This window comes from Chanos chanos, chromosome 13 (genome assembly GCF_902362185.1).
Source record: "Chanos chanos chromosome 13, fChaCha1.1, whole genome shotgun sequence".
Lineage (NCBI taxonomy): Eukaryota > Metazoa > Chordata > Actinopteri > Gonorynchiformes > Chanidae > Chanos > Chanos chanos.
Genome location: NC_044507.1, coordinates 5,017,501 through 5,037,168, shown reverse-complemented (window position 1 = coordinate 5,037,168; position 19,668 = coordinate 5,017,501). Strand labels below are relative to the sequence as shown.

The 19,668-nt window shown below is 37.1% G+C and overlaps 1 protein-coding gene across 1 annotated transcript in view; it reads left to right on the top strand.

Moving 5' to 3' along the window:
* Positions 1 to 5,579: 5,579 nt before the first annotated feature.
* Positions 5,580 to 19,668, top strand: part of LOC115826658 (NACHT, LRR and PYD domains-containing protein 12-like) — a 24,287-nt gene continuing 10,198 nt past the window's right edge. The window contains exons 1-10 of the mRNA XM_030790540.1: positions 5,580 to 5,725; positions 6,328 to 6,409; positions 6,831 to 7,037; positions 7,215 to 9,001; positions 10,646 to 10,819; positions 11,295 to 11,468; positions 12,155 to 12,328; positions 14,385 to 14,558; positions 18,600 to 18,773; positions 19,189 to 19,362. Coding sequence (XP_030646400.1) covers positions 5,580 to 5,725; positions 6,328 to 6,409; positions 6,831 to 7,037; positions 7,215 to 9,001; positions 10,646 to 10,819; positions 11,295 to 11,468; positions 12,155 to 12,328; positions 14,385 to 14,558; positions 18,600 to 18,773; positions 19,189 to 19,362 — 3,266 coding nt within the window. The remainder of the gene's footprint in view (positions 5,726 to 6,327; positions 6,410 to 6,830; positions 7,038 to 7,214; positions 9,002 to 10,645; positions 10,820 to 11,294; positions 11,469 to 12,154; positions 12,329 to 14,384; positions 14,559 to 18,599; positions 18,774 to 19,188; positions 19,363 to 19,668) is intronic.

Genomic DNA, 19,668 nt, shown 5'->3' with positions numbered 1-19,668 from the left:
TTCAGTATTCAGTTTGTTTTATCGTTTGTGTTTGAGTTCTGGTTTATTTCAGATGTCCTGCTTTAAACTAGGCTATATTTATATATATAAAAATTAACATCATAAATATATCGGAGAAGACATAAGAATTTTAAAAAAATAACCGTTTACTGCCGTTTACATGTTTGTTCATCTGCATTTGATGTTTATCAGAATCTAATTTGGCAAGATATAAAATAGACTGGTAATACTTAAATCCAGGGCTCTGTATTTGAGCGGTATGATCAGTGGCATTGGCGATTGTATGGCGCCCTGGGCAAATCACCCCTGCAGCGCCAAACGCCTTAAGTCAACCAAACCCCGCCCTCCTCTCCATCTCCTACTTCTAAGTGGGAGACCTTCCCAGGCGGTACCTTACATAGCTTACAAACCAGAGTCAGGGCGCCCACTCCTACAAGGTTAATTGCCCCACACCGTGACATGATATCACTGACGTGACGTACAAATGATCAATAGAAAACCGATCGCACAATTCCGATTTTTTTTTGTGCAGGTGCCCCGGGCCGCCCCCGGCAAGATGCCACCCTGGGCAGCTGCCCATGTCGCCCATGCCTAGGTCCGCCCCTGGGTATGATGTTACGGTATGACACTGTAACTCATGATCTGATAGGAAAGCGATTAATGGGTAAAGTATAGCGTTTGGTAGAAGTGAAAGTACATTTTCGCGTTGGTATCAGCCATTTTGAACCAGAAGAAGAAAGGTCTTAACATTCCGTAAGCATACGCAGTAAGTATCATTACACACAATATTAGAATAACCTTCAAATGATCGTTGTAACAGAGGAAATGAAAGTAATGCTAGACAAATGAATAAATGAATACCGCATTTATACGCTACATAATAAGTTGGGGCAGTGGATAAGTAAGAAAAAGGGTTAATGGGAGAATAAATAAAAGGGTAAACAAAGAAATAAATGAATGAATAAATAAATAAATAAGTAACTATTAAAAAAATTCAAACCGTTGGTCTTGTTTGACTGATTAAAACAGAGGTTTCCCACAGCAGAACCTTCTCTAAATGAACTGCGTGACTAATAGAAAGTCATGAAAAACATCCACTACTACTATGTAGCATGGGGTGACAGTACTGCACTAATGGAAAGAAAACAGGGGAAGTTTTTGTCTATGAGTAGGCGTAAATCATAAGTTCAAGTCTACTATTTATCTATTCGTGTTACGTTTCACGTGCTAAACCAACAGCAGTTTTCTCATAACATAAACCAAATCTCTGCAACGGTATATTGGGGGGAAAAATGAATGAAAGGAAATTAGATGTCCGGTTCTCACGCAAGTAACGGCTGTGAATAAAAGAAACCATTCAGTAGATGTGAATTTTGGAATATCGTAAGGTGTGGTCTGATTCAGATATCTAAAAACTACAAAAAGGAAATAAAAGGAAATTGTTCAGAAAATTGTGGTATACAGGATACATGATGTTGCTGAAAATTTAGACTCAAAGTAAACGTTTTACGTTGAAAACAAATTTTTAAAAAGTGAATGAATTCATTAGTGGTATAGTACTATCATTTGTATGGTATTTGCTCATGCTGCTACACTGTGGTGGTACAATTTTAACACACTTGACTGTAGTGAGCCAAAAAGTGAAATACACATGTCGCAAAGTAGGAGTTTTATGGAGTAAGGCCCTCTATTTTACTGGCCAATTTTGCTATTTTGCATTTCAGTTTCTTTGATGTACATGTATCATTTTTATGTTAATGAAACTTATGTAAACATTCTGATGTTTTAAAATAGGTGAATTGCGTAATTACTGTGTTTTTGACAACTATCCAGAAATCCTCTGGAGGAGGCAGGATCATGGGCACCCAGGTAGGAGCATGGGCTGTAGTCTACATGCAAATATTGTTGAAGTTTGTGCAAAAAGTTTGTGTTATTGTAGAGTACAAAATATTGTTGAAGTTTATGTTGAAAAATGTCATTCATCAGAAGATCAAGAGTAGAGATTCAACATGTCTAAACAAATAATGCTGTCACTAATATTTACACTAATATGTCTATTTTGTTTGGTATTTTCTGTATTAATTGAGATGTCTTGCTTCAGTCTGAATCAAGTTGGTAAACAGTCATTATGATATAAAGATTTTGGCTCTCTCTCTAAAATGACATTTATTTTTATTTCCACTTTCTTGAAATTTCTGGGAATTGGCTTCAAGAGTCAGTAAATGGATCCCATAAATTACCAACACTCGTATCAATGGTTCTGAGGGTGAGTGATTTGACTGTTGCAGTGATGTTGCCCATCTGAAGGAAACAGCACAGCACATCTGTTATGTAAGTGGGGCATGGAACCCACACAGTTATGAACGGAAATGTGTGGGTAAAAGTTACAGAGTGTTGTATGTTGGTGAAAATGAAAGTATTCAGTTTCAGCATCAGCCATTCAACCCAAAAGAAAAAAAAAGAAAATATTTCTCAATAATTAGCATTATTCAGCCATTGGAATAGGCCTCAAATGAGTTATGTGAAGGAGGAAATGAAAGAAACACTAGAGAATGATGCCATATGATCACATTCTTGACCTTGTTCAGAGAGATAATGAAAAAGGAGATGTTTGTCACTGAAGAAAAAGGTTTGTTTGCAGTGCTTCTTATAATATAATTATCCCTGACTACAGAGCAACCTAAACTAGTCCTGTTGATCTGGCACTTTGCAAGCCAGATCAACAGGACTGACAGTTAATTTCCTATGAGATCTATTTACTTTTTTTCAGACAAAGTTTTGTGCTTGTAAGGACTGTGCTTGCCACTGTTACCAAACCTTTGATGGGGGTTTCTTACATAACAAAAAACAAAACAAACAAACAAACAAGCAACAAATAAGAAGTTCCAGTCCTTATTGCCGATTAATTAACATACTTGAGTTTACAGACATGTGGTGGAAATGTGTTCTTTAATTTCTGGTCAGAATATGAATATAGGGTCTTGATTCAGTACTCCTTTTGCAAGGGATGCATGCACAACCAAGTTTTTGGCAATAGATGAAACTGATCATCACAAGGTCATCACTGCTAAGCTGTGGTCACAGAGTAGTGAAAGGCAACTCATAAGAGATGAATGATAAAACGCATTATTCTCACTTCACGTCTAAGTGTTTCAGAAAGTCTGTCACAGATTTCTCAGGAGGTGAAGCATTTTATGAGAGCAGTAAGGTATAGAGACAGTGGTGTCTTGTGTAAATAGTCACACTGTGTATCCAGAAAAGAACTGCTTCTGTTCTTCCCAAATACAATAAGTTTTTGGCTGTAGACTCATAAATCATTAAACACACTTCCTGCCTTTTGTATACTAATCTAACCATGTGTGTTCAGCAGTACAGTTTACAAACTGTCTGTCAAGATCCCACACTTGATGTATTATATGAGTTAACTTGTCCTTAGCAGCTAACTCTTTCTGTCCCCAATGGAAGTTAGGGGGAACATGCAAATAGTGATTAAAATACTGGAAATTATGGCTAAGAGGCATATCGAAAGTGTTTGATTCTATACAGGTTCAGTTCATGAAATAATTAAGCGGTAAATAGTCCATTATGCTAAGGGTCATATTTAAAAATGCTTGACTGGTCTATTCAGCCGTTGTTTTGTTTGGATTCCATTACTAAAGGAAAAGAACTTAGTGATTTTGAAAGAGATTTGATTGTTGGGGAATGTGAAGTTGGAGTCTCAGTTACAAAGACTGTATGTGATGTGTTTGACAGGTGTGCTGACAGGAGTCATGAGTAGCTCTTTTATTTCCATAACCTGAACTTGAGGAGAGAAATGTTACCTCTGAGATGAGTTTTTCAGGACCATGCGAGAAAGGCACTGCTGCCTCTAAAATGAATCCGTCCGAGGAGCTCAATGAAGCTGGGAGGTGAGCTGTGTTAAGGCAATCAAATAAGAAAGCTATATGAAACAACAAATGCATAAAGCATAACTTAAGAGGAGTCTCTCAAAACATTTTCCCCATACTCACTCACTTTGATGCTATATATATTAGGGGTGTAACGATATGTGTATTCGTCCAGAACCGTCATAGTACAGACATTACGGTTCAGTGCATGCAGTCGTACGGAGAATACACGGTAGCATAATATGTGCGAAAATTGATCAGCGTAATGTGGAACCAAGTATCAGAAGCATGAGTTTCTCATTTCACTCTCTCATTGTTGGTTTGCTCTCTTCTCCCTAAGATTAGGGATCTGATTTTGGTGCAAACATATAATGACATAAGCTTTCACGGACCTTTTGTCATGGTTAATCGGTACATTGTAGTAAGAAGCAAACCGCATGTCTTAATGAAGAATAGATGACAATGCTGGCTCTCAATAGCCGACAATTGGCTTCTTGCTGCTGTAGGGGGCCATGTGCAGTTGTGACATCACAAACACACAGAATTCAGAACGTGCATTATAATGGCTTGTCTTCCTTACATATATTGTACGGCTTTAGAAGTAAAATGCATATTTTCATACTTTGACAATGTTTCCATAACACATTCACCTCAAGGAATTTAAAAGGGCAAGGAAAATCATGATTTCCATTCTATTGCACCTTTACTGCACTACAGGCTGTACCAGCTACATCAGCGGAGACTATACAACACTACATGGAACAAACTGTAACTTGCACTATTGTCTGTTCAAAATAAATGAAAGAAACCTAGCCTTACGCATTTGGATTTTTTTTTCTTTTTTTCCCGTCGTACCTAACTGTGTATCAAACCATGATGTGCAAACCGTGGTGTGAACCAAGCCGTGACTTCTGTGTACCGTTACACCCCTATATATATATATATGTACATATATATATATGTACATTGGTATCGGTGTTGATGCTTAGTATGTCTTTAGCTATGCTTCAATAATTTTTATAGCACTCTCTAAACAATTATGTAGCACGCCACTATGTATAATCTTCAACTCTCTGCCAGTCACAGTGCCCAGCAGGACAGATCAGACTCACCTGATTGTGAGAGTGATGATTCCATGGGACAGCCACCCACCTTCAGAGAGGGAGGCATTCCTGATAAACAAAGGTTATTATGATGATAAAGGAATTTTTAAATTAAGATATTTTATACCTTTGATCTCAAAGACAAACTCACAGAATTAAAAAGAGGAATGAACACACACAATTCACCAATAATTTCTTTCCAATGAATATGTAAATTAAATGCTTGAAGCTCATTGTATAGACAACTGTAATGGTTGTGAATTTAGTGGACACTAAGTAATTCTACATTTGCTTTGAAAAAGAACCAGTACAGAAGTGAAGTGCTTAAGGCCATAATCATATAAACAGTTGTTATTCATTGTTTCACTTGGCATACTAGAGTCTATAGCCAGGTTACTGGTGGATAGCTCGTCATTTTTATTACACTTTTGGGCATTTGAGCTTGTCCCAAATATTAGACAGACTTAACGAAAATATCTAACCTAAAGAATTCATTTGGTGAGGTTATATACGTATCAATGTCACCATATGCTTAGCTTACCTCTATCTGAGCTTTATCTCTAGCTAAACAATTATGTAGCATGCCACTATGTATAACATTCCACTCTCTGCCAGTCACAGTGCCCAGCAGGACAGATCAGACTCACCTGTACCCAGCTGTGTGTCCATGAAGAGTGATGGGTCCATGGGACCGCCACCCGCCTTCAGAGAGGGAGGCATTCCTGATGACCAAAGGTTATTGTTATGATATTTTCATTTAATACTGTCAGTTTACACCAGTAACCTAAAAGAAAAACTCACAGAATGTAAAGAGAAAAAGAGTCCTTAAATGTGTGGGAAATGGCACATGTTAATACATACATACATGTAAAGACTGGAACACAGGGTTGTGCAATAAGCAGTATGAAAGATATGATAAGGAAAAACTTAAACACAAACTTAATTCATTGGTTGGAAAGTGGTCAGTATCTTGAATCACAAGCCAGTTTTACACTTTTTTTTTCAAGACCTGAACTCAGAGGACTGTTCATTGCTTTCTTGACTTATGCTACAAACTTGAGCAGATTTATTGGCAAGTTATACGTATTTCTGCTTAGTTACTGTTGTTTAAATGAAAGAGTGGCAAGATCACCCACCTACCATTTTGTTATTATCCCAGGTACTCAACTTCTACTGTGCAAACCTAAAAGGACTAATTCAGGCATATGATATGAACCTCTGTTCATTTGAACTCCATTTAAGAATTTCTCACATAATCGAATAAAAGCATGTACAGCTGTTAAAACATTCTTTAGATGCAGTTTGTTGTAAAATGTCTCTTTACATTTGGAGTACAGCATCAAAAAGGAGGAGACACAGACTGAGATGTCCAGTTTTCATTCTGACCAGAATCTCAAAGATGTCAACTCCATATTTGAGGTGGGCTTTGTACTATCTAAGGAGCAGATTAATATATCTTTGACATGACCACAAGCAGCAAACAGATAACCTTAAATGTGTTTAGAGAAGTTTTTAGAAGTTTAAAAGTTGTTTAAAAGTGCTTAGAAATGTAAGTGCAGATGCACTTATTTAGTACAATCCTGCCTTTATGGTGACGGCTTTACTTTAACAGACCATGACAAATGTTTACAGTGTTCATAATCACACATTAAGGCTCAGTCTTTTTCATTCATTGTCGACAATGTTACTGGTATGGCTGACTATGGCTAAATTACAGCAAACATTACATCTTTTGGCACAGATACTTTCTGCTATGTGTTCTCTTGTACGGAAATGATTCTTATATCACTTTTTCAACTAAATGTTGCTTTACTTTGCTTTTGAAATTATTCAATTTAAGATCCTTGAACGTAAAATGATCAACTTTGTGAAGAGCGAACTAAAAAGCTTTCAGAGGATAGTATCTGAAGATATCTCAGAATGCTTTGACGGTCTGAAAGAGGATGAGATCAGTGCTAGGGAGGGAGTTCTGAAGATCACACTGCACTTCCTAAGGAACATGAATCACACTGACCTTGCTGATAAACTGGAAAAAAGTAAGATACCTGTGACTTCAGATAATATTTCAGCCCACAAATATGGAATAAATTCTTTAGAAGTAAATTTATTGACCTGACCATGCTTTATTTAATTATGCTATTTTATTATTTAATTTTAAATTGTGTTCCTATTGCCTTACAGACTATCATTAATATTTTGATTTTAAATTTGTTTAGATGAGCAGATTATTGGTATTCAGCATGGATTGAAGTCAAAACTGAAAGCAAACTTTCAATGTGTATTTGAGGGAATAGCAAAACAAGGAAATCCAACACTCCTCAACAAAATCTTCACAGAGCTCTATATTACAGAGGGTGGAAGTGGAGAGGTCAATAATGAACATGAGGTCAGACAGATTGAAATAGCATGCAGCAGACAAGAAACAGGAGATACACCAATACAATGCAATGACATCTTTAAACCCTTACCTGGACAAGACAAACCCATTAGAACTGTGTTGACTAAAGGTATCGCTGGCATTGGAAAAACTGTCTCTGTGCAGAAGTTTATTCTGGACTGGGTTGAAGGAAAAGCAAACCAGGACATCAAGTTCATATTTCCACTACCTTTCCGGGAGCTGAATTTGAAAAATGGAGAACATCACAGCTTGAAGGATATTCTCCATGACTTTTTCCCAGAAACAAAAGAACTAATGTTTTCCAATTATGACAAAAACAAAGTTATGTTCATCTTTGATGGCTTGGATGAATGTCAATTTCGCCTTGATTTCAGAAACAACAGGGTGTTATGTAATGTAACAGAAAAAACCTCGGTAGATGTTCTGCTGACAAACCTCATGAAAGGGAATTTACTGCGCTCTTCTCTCCTTTGGATAACATCCCGTCCAGCGGCAGCCAACCTCATCCCTCCTCAGTGTGTTGACCAGGTCACAGAGGTACGAGGATTTAATGACCCACAGAAGGAAGAGTACTTCAGGAAGAGAATCAGTGATCAGAGCCTGGCCAATAGAATCATCACACACATCAAGTCAACAAGGAGCCTTCACATCATGTGTCACATACCAGTCTTCTGTTGGATTTCAGCCACTGTTCTGGAGAGAATATTTACTGAAGCAGAGAGTGGAGAGATCCCACAGACTCTGACTCAAATGTACACACACTTCCTGATCTTTCAGACCAAACAGAGGAATCAGAAGTATGATGGACATTATGAGATGGATCCACACTGGAATAAAGAGAACATTCTGTCACTGGGGAAACTGGCATTTGAACAGCTGAAGAAAGGGAATTTGATCTTCTATGAAAAAGACCTGAAAGAGTGTGGCATTGATGTCAGAGAAGCATCAGTGTACTCAGGACTCTGCACTGAAATCTTCAGAGAGGAGTCTGGCCTGTACCTGGGAAAAGTGTTCTGCTTTGTGCACTTGAGCATTCAGGAATTTCTTGCTGCCTTGTATGTATTCCTGACATTCACCAATAATAATGTAAGTCTCTTATCAACACAGAAATCTCTCATCATCAGCATCGGGAAATCTTTCAGGGGAAAGCATATTTTTAGCCTGCATAAAGATGCAATCGACAGAGCCCTAGAGAGTGAAAATGGACACCTAGACCTTTTCCTCCGCTTTCTTTTGGGTCTCTCACTGGAGTCAAGCCAGGCTTTCTTACAAGGCCTACAGGATGAAAAAGGCAGAGGATCACTGAGCAAAGAGGAAACGGTAAAGTACATCAAGGAGAAAATCAGAGAAAATCTCTCTCCAGAGAGATCCATCAATCTGTTCCACTGTTTAAATGAACTGAATGATTATTCTCTAGTGGAGGAGGTCCAAAGCTACCTAAGTTCAGGAAGTCTCTCCAGAGTTGAACTCTCTCCTGCTGAGTGGTCAGCTCTGGTCTTTGTGTTACTGACATCAGAGAAAGCACTGAATGTGTTTGACCTAAAGAAGTTCATCAGATCAGATGAGTGTCTCCTAGGGCTCCTGCCAGTGATTAAAGCCTCTACAAATACCCTGTAAGTAAAAACTATAATAACTGCTGAGAAATGCATTTGCCTTGCTTATTCTTTTTCTAAGAAATGCTATTAAGTTTTTTTCTTTTAGTCTATGTTCTCCAAAGGGTGCAAGACTTCCATTAATCATTTTGTAAAATTCGCCCAATTCGATATCAATCTGTGAAATTTATGGATTGATCTTTTAGGCTAATATGCATTTTTTCCCAGTTTTCGAGGTTCATTTCTGCAATGGTTAAACATAGCCAGAGAATTAAATGGACAGGCTCTGACATAGCCTAACTGTTGTATTAAAGGCAATAAAGGCAATTGAAAATAGCCACAGGTATGAATTCCGAAACCGCGTTTGTCAAATTCCTGCTGTTTGTGGTGCGACTTTATTGCACCATCACATGGTATTTAAAAAAAACCTACCCCGAGGGATGTCTGCTTTGACATTTCAGAGTCTTGCTAATACGCTGAGTCGAGCCAAAGCACATAGCTGTTGCTATGGAGTGCGCATGGTGCGCTACAGACTTTTGATCTCGCGCAACGCTTAGTCACATGACTCAGTGAATCTCACATTGTCATAACATTGGAGGCAAAACCAAACTTTTACATAATATACATTTATACACACGTTGTTGTTTGTATTTAAGTTGAATTACGAACTCTAATTTATGTTTTGGCACATATCTTTTGTTTTGGCAAGTCCTTGTGAAAAATGGCATGTGACTTTTAGACTTGCCCATTTTTATTTTCAGCTATTCTTTTCAGTTAGTCTTTTTTGTGCTTTGAAAGAGACAGGTTGGATTTGTTTTAAAAGAACTACGCCCTTAAATATCTCTCCAAATATGGAAACCTGTTATATAGTATTTCATATCTCATTCCTATTGAATCGAAATCGAATCCAATCAGATTGAATCAAATCGTTATCTTGTGAATCGGAATCAAATCGAATCGGGGCATCTGTGCCAATACCCAGCCCTAGTTATTATAACAGCATGTTATTATATATTTGTCAGTGTCCTAAAAAGAAATTTACAAAGTTTTCCCCACAAACCCTCAAAAGCATTTGACAGCAATGACCATTATTTTCATGAATTGCAACACACACACACACACACACACACACACACACACACACACAGACACACACACACACACACACACAAACACACATTTAGATGTGCAAACAAATCATAAAGCATATGATTTCATTTCATGACTATGGTGGGTACAAACCTTTGTATATCTGTTTATGTGTATGTTTTATGTTGTATTAAGAATGTCAGTTAAAATGGCAGGAACAAGAAATGATAGAAAACCAAAACTATAGTTCATTACTGACATTAACTTACATAGGCTGAATTTAATTGCATATTCACCTTTGCTTGATTTTACAAAAAGATATCTTCAATTATGCCAATAATTCTGACATGTTTTTGAAAATAATATATCTCAACAGAGAGAAAAGAAAAATATAATAATTATGTAGAATAAATATGTGTGGTTTTGCCATATATGTAAGCATAAAATGAATCTTATTATATGTGTTTGTTATTTTTTTGCTCTAATGTCAGTATTTTTGCTCATTATCATCAGGGGTGCAAACATATATTAGTCTTAGAAGACGTCACTAACATAAGTATGTGATTCTAATTTCAGGCTTGATAGTTGTAACCTAACAGAGACTAGCTGTTCAGCACTAGCTAGAATTCTCAGCTCAACTTCCTCTTGCGTGACAAAACTGAACCTATCTGACAACAATCTTCAGGATTCAGGAGTGATGCTGCTTTCTGCTGGACTGGGAGATCCACACTGTAAACTGAGAACATTAGGGTGAGTAAATATCTGATAATCTGGTATGTTTTCTCGATAATGTAATTTTCCTTGTAGATGAGTCATTCACTCTCCAACCAATAACATAATGGTGAATACACTATGGGCTGAGTGTTTAGTGAGCAGATTGTTCACAGAGTACATCTTTGGATACACACATTATCCCTGCAAATGTCCCTGCAATTCCACTACTCATCAGATGTTTGTATCATTGCACATTTTTTTCCTCACAGCACAACAGACAAATACTGACAAAAAGACACACACATAAACATACACACATATTATATATATACATACATATATCTATCATGTAGGCATAGGAAAGGAATTGTGACCTGTAATGCTTAGTGAAAAGCCACATAGCTTACCACATATTGATAACTGAAACAGCAACTCAGAATAAGCCTTTCTTTTTAAAATAATGTACTCAGCAAGTATGCCATTTCAACTGACAAATGCTTCTTCTGTTTAGACTTTCAGAGTGCTATATGACAGCAGAAAGCTGTGAATCTCTGAGTGCAGCTTTGATTTCAAACCCAGCACACCTAAGAGAGCTGAATTGCAGCGAGAATAATCTAGGAGACTCTGGAATGAAGCCGTTCTCTTCTTTTCTGAAGAGTCCACAGTGTAAAATGGAAAAGCTGATGTGAGTACATTGTTCAGCAGAGCAGTAGCCAAAAATCTATGGGCACAAGTGCAGGCATTGTAAAAGTGTTCATATTCAAGGCAAAAATAAAGGCAATAACAAAATTGCAGGGTGTGGAACTGAAGGCATCTATCTCACACTACATGAATACATAATGGTCACGTTGGATGTGTTTACCATTGTTTTCTTTGGAAATATTGGTAATGCCACAGTCTGCAGACTTGATAATCAAAATAGGCATTGTGTATTAGAGTACTGTCACAGTTAGTAGAAGAGACAGGATGCATGTGCAGGATCCTTTCAGCTTTATTAAGACTAAACATGAAACAGAAGACTTCTAGGAACTTACAGACATGGATCCAAGCTTCTTGACACAAGTCTGACAATTCAGGACAACAATGCAACTCAATTCCACTTAAGACACTGAGGGAAAATCAGGAGTATTTTCCACACAGGTGGAACCAATAATTAATCCAACAAGGGGAAAGGAAGGAAACCAGGAAGTAGCACAAAACTAACCTAAAACTGACCAGTGGAAGGGCTGAGAGTTCAAGGCGTGACACCAGGGGGTGACAAGTACTTTTTAAAAATTAGAATGATACCAATCTTGTGCTGATGGTGTGCAAACTGTGTCAGCCTGCATTGAATCAAAATGGTAATTTCTTTCTCTCTCTTTGTCTTTATAGTCTGTCAAACTGCAGAATAAAAGAGGAAGGTTTTGCTGTCCTGACTTCAGCTCTGGGGTCCAATCCCTCACACCTGAGGGAGTTGAATCTAAGTGGGAATAAAACAGGACACTCAGGAATGAGGGTACTCTCTGATCTTCTGAAGAATCCACAATTTAAACTGGAGAAACTGGAGTGAGTATAATCAACAAATTATGATAGAATATAACTTGTTGATGTGGCTGCAGCTGCTGTCTCAGCATTTGGTCTGACATTGATAATGTATGACATATAGTCACATCCAGGAGTTTTGGTACCTTCAATGAAAAAAAACAAACATGACAGAGGAAAACAAGTAATACCATTATTGAGATGTGACATATGTTTTTCAACATGTGCAAAATATTTTATTTTAGCAAAAGTTCAGTGGAGGATTAAAAACCCTGTTTTGCCTTTCCTGCCAAGAATAACACTACTGAACCTATTTCTATAATGTTGAATAGGGCTGGAAAAAGAGATCTTGAACTGCCAAAGTTTTCTAGTCTCTATATTCATCTTTGATAACACTCAAAACAAGACACTGAGATAGTTGCTGCAAAACTTTGACTTATTTTTTTTGTTTGTTTTTTACAGACCCTTCACTTTTGTTTTGTCTTGAGGTTGTTTTGGGGATCATTGTGTTGTTGGAATGTTATTTGTTATTCTCCTTACAATGAACATAAAGACAGAGCGCAACAATTCATCGGAGGGAAAGCCACGCCCCTCGTGGGGGAAAACATTCAGTGGGGTTGAAAGGGAACGAATGGGAAATTGCGGGACACTGTGACTTCAAACAGCTGTGTCTTCAACATAAAATGTCAACACCAGCCTATTTCAATACCCCTCCAACCGAAGAAAGGGACAATTATATAGAAAAACTCAATCTGATTAGACTCCCTCGGTGTCCCTTTTCTATGCCAAAATCAGTGTGGAAAAATGACCCCACACCATGGAAGTCGTAAGATGCCATATTTACATTTCATTTACATTCCGTTTTCTTGTGATAATGTGATATTTTTCTTTATTTTCTCAAGATCTCGATTTATTTATGTCACTATCACGAAATAATGAAACTTTGCTTTCTCAAGATAGCAACATGATTAATTCGAGATCTCGAGAATACAATAAAAAATAACACGTTATCATGAGAAAACACAATCTAAATTAAATATAATTCATGGCATCTTAGAGCTTCCAAACCACAGAGTGGCCAGCCATCACTTATTTTGACTTGTACCCTTACCTGATTGAATCACCAGGTAGGCTAAGCCAGTCAATATTGTCATCTAGATAGCCTACTATTAGACAACATATTATTAGCACTACTATTACCATTATCCTCCTTGTCCTGTATCAGTCTGAATCAAAGACATATGATCTTGGTATCTTGTCATCTAAGATCAAAATGCTCAGGTATAGCTGCACTATTACACATTATTAGCACGACTATTAGCATTACCCTCAATGCTCTGTATCAGTCTGAATAAATGTCGTATGAACTTGCGATATTGCCATGTAAGATCAAAATGCTCAAGTCTAACTGTAAGCCTAGTATTTCATATGACTGGAACTACTATTAGCGTTATATTTAACTGTCATGACATGCTATCTGGGTAGTTGGAGCATAAGGTCCCCGTGGCTAGGAAGCCCTCCTGCATGTTAATAGCTTAAAGCTAGCTATTATGTCTTTGGCTCCGTTTTGGTTTTGGAGCCATGCAAAAGCTTAAATCAGGGTTAGTTATCTTAGTTGTTGTGCAACCCACTATGCAAAAGCTTTTTAGTATGGTTGCAATTTTAGTTTTAAGACAATAAAGAGAACTGTGCAATGCAAATCAGTGGAAAATGCAGTGTTGTTTTCCCCCATGGCATAGGCGCAGCCTAAATGCGCTCTGTCTCTATATATTTAAACACTTTGAAAAGGCACAAAAAGGGATGGAGAGAGGAATAACTTTATGTAAATATTATACCTTTTGTACACCTGTTTGTGTGTATGTTTTATGTTGTGTTCTGGATGTCAGTAAAAATGATCAAAACTACAGTTCCTTACTCATACTGATTAGTACAACAGAAAACTCTCTTATCTAGAGGTCAGACTTCCATCTAGAAATAATCAGAGATACATCTCTTTATTTTTCTGATCTTAGAACTCATAGGTGTAAACAGGGCCATAAAGACTCCTGACCACGCTCTAACCTTGTCTGTCTACATGCAGGCTGAGTGACTGCAACATAACACAAGAAGGCTTTGCAGACTTTGCTTCAGCTCTGAGCTCAAACCCCTCATATCTTAGAGTGCTGAATTTGAATGAGAATAAACCAGGAGACATGGGGGTGAAGCTGCTCTCTGATCCTCTGCGGAATCCACACTGTGAACTGAAGGAACTGAAGTGAGTAAAAAAGAAAAAGAAGATGGAAAAAGACAAAAACCTAACTTTAAGAAACTGTAAATTTTACAAACATCTTCAAACCTGATTAAACTGACGTCTTTTTTTTTTTTTGAAAATGCATGAGGTATGTCTGCAGATGAGGAAACAATGAAAAAAGCAAAATAAAAACAATAACAACAGCAAAAAAAAAAAAAAAAACCCATGGTAAATAAATTATAAGACAGGCCCTTTCCGTGTGCTACAAATACCACAAAGAGCAAACATATACATTACAGATTAGAAATCAGATGAAATTTCAAGCACAGCATTTTGAATTAATTTAAAGATCCAATAGAAATCAAGAATGAAAACAACTTAAAGAAAAAACAAAGTGTTACAGTCCACTGTAAAAGTGATTTTTAAATTCAGGTTCAATACTCATCGCCATACTGATGTAGTTGTTAGGAATTTGCTGCAGTGTGCTTATAACAGCAGAACAATAAAAAAAACCATGGTCAGCAATTTGTAAGATTTAGAAAAATGAATAAAGAACATGAAATAATAACATCAATTATTGAAAAAAAGTGACAGGCACAATTAAAAGACTAGTGGTTATTTACATTCACGAAGATGGTGCTATTTAGTCCAGTTGCAACTCAGTAACTGTATAGTCTTACAGTGCTATTGAGTAAACTGGAGATTTTTGATGAGCCCTGGACTATTTTCAATCCTTTATGCAGGGTAAGGGATCACATAGATGTTTGACATGGAAGTTATCTCACAGTTGGTAATTTTTGAGTCCAAGCATATGATTCTAGCTGTCCAACTGTTTCCTTACCTGAGTCATCAAGTTGTCATGCCATAAAGTTACCAAGAAGCAAACCAAACGTTCTATTATAGCCCTGTAGAGCTACGTAATACCCTTGCTGGACAACCTTCATTTTTTGACCTGGCACAAAAGTTTCTCTAGTGTACTTTTTTGACAGTGTTAGTAGTATTATCATCCCATTTCAGAGAGATGGAAATCATTGATCCAAGAAACTTAAAGCTGTGCAGTTTTTCTATGCCCTGGCCATTGATAGTTAGGGGCAGAAGAGCTGCCTTTACCCTCTCAGGAAGACAATCACCAACTCTTTAGTTTTGGAAAAATTAGGCAAAAAGGTTATTAGAGTGAGTTGCTCTGACTCACACACACTATCATCACAAAACCAACACAAAAATGAGGACATTGTAGACCTATAAAGATTATGTACAATATGCACACTTATGTATACATTATATACACAATATACAGTACATGATGACATTACATATTATAGAACAACATATGTGCATAAGGTTTTATCAGCTGTTCAACAGCTTGACTGCCTGTGGGAAGAAACTGTTACTGAGATGGGTGGTGTGTAATTTGATGCTCTGGTAATGTTTTTTAGATTGAAGGAACGAGAACAGAACATGAGCGGAGTGGCTGGTGTCCTTAATGGTGTTTTGGGCTTTCCTTTTGCAGTGAGTTGTGTAGATGTTATGAAGTTGTGGTAGTTCTGTGCCAATGATTTCTGCTGCTGTCTTTATAGCAACAAAATCCTAGCTCCAATCCTGGACTTAATTCCCTTAGCCCCTCTGAACTGTCCCAACCACAGCCAGTACCTGAGGCACAGCAGCTAACATAATATTAAAACTCAGTTATCAAAACTGGTAGATTTGATCAAAGCGAGCAAGACAAAATAAGAAGCCAGGAAATGGGCTAAGGCTGAGGTGAAAAACTAATGAAAGACGGGAAAGCAAACCAGGGACAGGGAGGCTAGCAAGGAACTTAGAAAGACAGCAGGAACTAAGAACAGGGAGATAGAAACGAACAAGGATGCTAACTGAGAGAGACTTCACAGAGTGCAACTGAGAATACAAGGGTATGTATACAAGAGACATAATGAGTTAATGAACAGGAAACAGGAGTACTTGATGATTAGTTCAAAAATGGTTAGCAATGGTTAAAGAACAGTGCTTTCATTTTCTGAAGGACAGGGAAGTAGAAACAATTTGAAAAATGTTTACTTTCTTAAAATAGCATTTAGTAAAAACTTCAGTCATTATGTTTACGTGGTATGCAGTTTTTGTCAGAATGATGAACTGTATTGCATAGAAACCCATTCACTGTTGAAGTATAGATAGGGGTTATATGCTTCATAGATCAGATGCTCTACACTTTGGATGTTACATTTCCATGCCACCCACTGAAGGCAAGCCAGTCTCCTTTGAACCCTAGTCATCTGGTTTTGTTTTTTCTTCTTTATGAGGGATGTAGAATGGGTTGAGGGGGGTGTTAAATGCAGAGATGGACAAAGTACACAACTCCATTACTTGAGTCAAAGTATAGATACTCCTGGTCAAATATTACTCCAATACAAGTGAAAGTTGTTCAGTCAAATTTTCACTTGAGTTAAAGTACTGGAGTACTTGCTTTTAAAAATACTTAAGTATTCAAAAGTACATTTTCTTTTTAATATCAACACATTGTTGTATTGTTACCACAATGCATTTACAGAACCTAATGACCCTGAAAGAACCTACATTGACTTGCTTGCAGAACTTGTAGGATAAAAAGCTTGTGGAATATGTTACAAAGCCTATAGAAACATAGTTGAATCGACAAAAGGGCAGCCATTGTCATTTTCATTTTTTTATTTAACACCCCAACCCACCCCCACAAAACAGCATGGTAGTGTTCTGACACAGCTCTGGCTGTGTGTGTGTGTGTGTTCTGTAAATCAGAAACAATTTTTTAACAGTTTTTTATTAGTATTTTTTTCATCATCATAACATCATTATTAAGCAAGTATACAAGTTCAGTGTTTAAAAAAGCCAAATTACATATATTTCTGAAAGGACTTTAGTCAGTAACGTTAACTCTGCATTTTCGCTAGCTATTAGTATGCATCAGCAGTGGATTCACACAGGACCCAGTGTTATGTCCCAACTGGTTTCCAAGCTAACTGGTTCCAGGAAGCATTCACGCACTGTGTTAACAGCAGCAGTTGTGGTCTGCCTCTGTCACCAAATTCGTCACACAATCACAAACATATTATTCGTGATTTTCAAGTCGCATCTCATGTAGCGAACATGATTGTATAAGTGAGCAGTGAGCACTACATCACAGCCACCTATAAAAAAAGTTAGGTGAACTCAGCCCGTGAAAGCAGACAGGAGCCACTTAGCTTGAAAACCAATTGAGACAAAACATTGGTCCAAATACGACAGTTTGATGGGCAAATCCATAAAAATCCAATGCAGCCTGCACTTTGAACTTGACTGACAACGTAGGAGTAGTTTAGTGTGATTGTTTTTTTCCTGTGGCGAACACAATATGGTCTATCACATTTTAGAAAAGAAAATTCGTCCGCTGACTTCAAAGCTAGGCTTCAAGGTAATGAGTAACGAGAACCTTCACAGAAATGTAGTGGAGTCAAAAGTACAATATTTGTCTTTCAAATGTAGTGGAGTAAAAGTCATATGTTTCCAGAAAAATTGATAAGTAAAGGTACAGATACTCAGAAATTTAAGTACAGTACTCAAGTAAATGTACTTCGTTACTGTCCACCCCTGGTTAAATGGCAGGGAATGATCTACAGTGTAGGGATTACTCACTATGAAAGACTACTCCGGTTTCCCACAATTTTACCCTCTCTGTACTTACTTTAGCTGCGATGGCATGCTCAACAGAAGACACTATGTTATTGTATTGTGGCATCAACATTAAAACATGTTACTGATTGCATTAACCACTACATCAATGTGTATCTAAAATGTAAAACCAGCCTGAATACTAAAAGCTCCACATTATTACAGTGATTTATGTTTTTTCTGGATCAGATAAAAATCTAACTGCTCACTGGCGGCTTGAAGGTGAATACATAGTTGTAGGTCCAATCACTTACAAGTCATCATACTTAAGCATGTCATATAAATCACTGACAATGTAGCTGATTCAAACTCAGGTTTTATCCAAGTGATTGACAATATTATTTCAGATTTCTAACTTTAATTTTCTCCTTTATCTCTTTGCAGGATTTGTAACTGTAGTATTACAGAGAAGGGCTTTGAAGCTCTGGCTTCGGCTCTGAGTTCAAACCCCTCACATCTCAGAGTGCTGGATCTGAGTAGAAATAAAATAGGAGACTCAGGAATGAAGCTGCTTGCTGATGTGGTGAAGAATTCACACTGCAAACTGGAAAAACTGATGTACGGCAGACATTCTATTTGTGATTCAAAATGACAACATAGCATTTGTTCCACTGTTTAGAAGTAGTAAATTGATTTGTTGTGTGTTTCCCTGTGTGTTACACCTTACCTTAGAGTGGGAGATGGTATTTTGTTTTTAGTGAATGTGTATATTCACAATCTTTACAATTACTCTTTATTATCACAACCTATATTCACAATAAATTGATAAGCATTAAGTATTTGCTTTACAAAGCTATGTGAAAAAGACATACTTAAATATTTTCTAATTGATCTTAATTTGTACTTGTTGCACACATAAATTAATAATAATAATAATAGTAAGAATAATAGTTATCAGCTATTTTAAAAATATAAAGATTGTGGAAGTTTGTTTTAAAACTCAAACATTAACAAACGTCTGGCACCCTTCAAGGTTTTCAGACTGTAGTATAAGAGAGGAAGGATATGCTGCTCTGGCTTCAGCTCTGAGATCAAATCCCTCACACCTGAGAGAGCTGGACCTCAGAGGGAATGACCCTGGAGACTCAGGAGTGAGGCTGCTCTTTGAATCGCTGAAAAACCCGCACTGCAAACTGGAGATACTGAGGTGAATCTTGTTCAACACACTGAAAACCTGCAATGTTACATTTTAGTTAAAATAATCTCTACACTGAAGAGTCCTTATTAATCCATGCCCATTACCTGGTGTGATTTTATCTCTCTAATAAAATTAAGAGTGTTAATATTAAATATTACACATCAAATGGGTTCGTTTGAAATTATAGGATTCCTTTAACAATTACATCTCCTTGTAACTTAGCCCATAACTTATGCTCTTTGAGGTTAAATTGATCTTGTCTCTGATCACTGAATGTAATAGTATTTTGGGCCATTAAGTAGGACTGAAACAGCA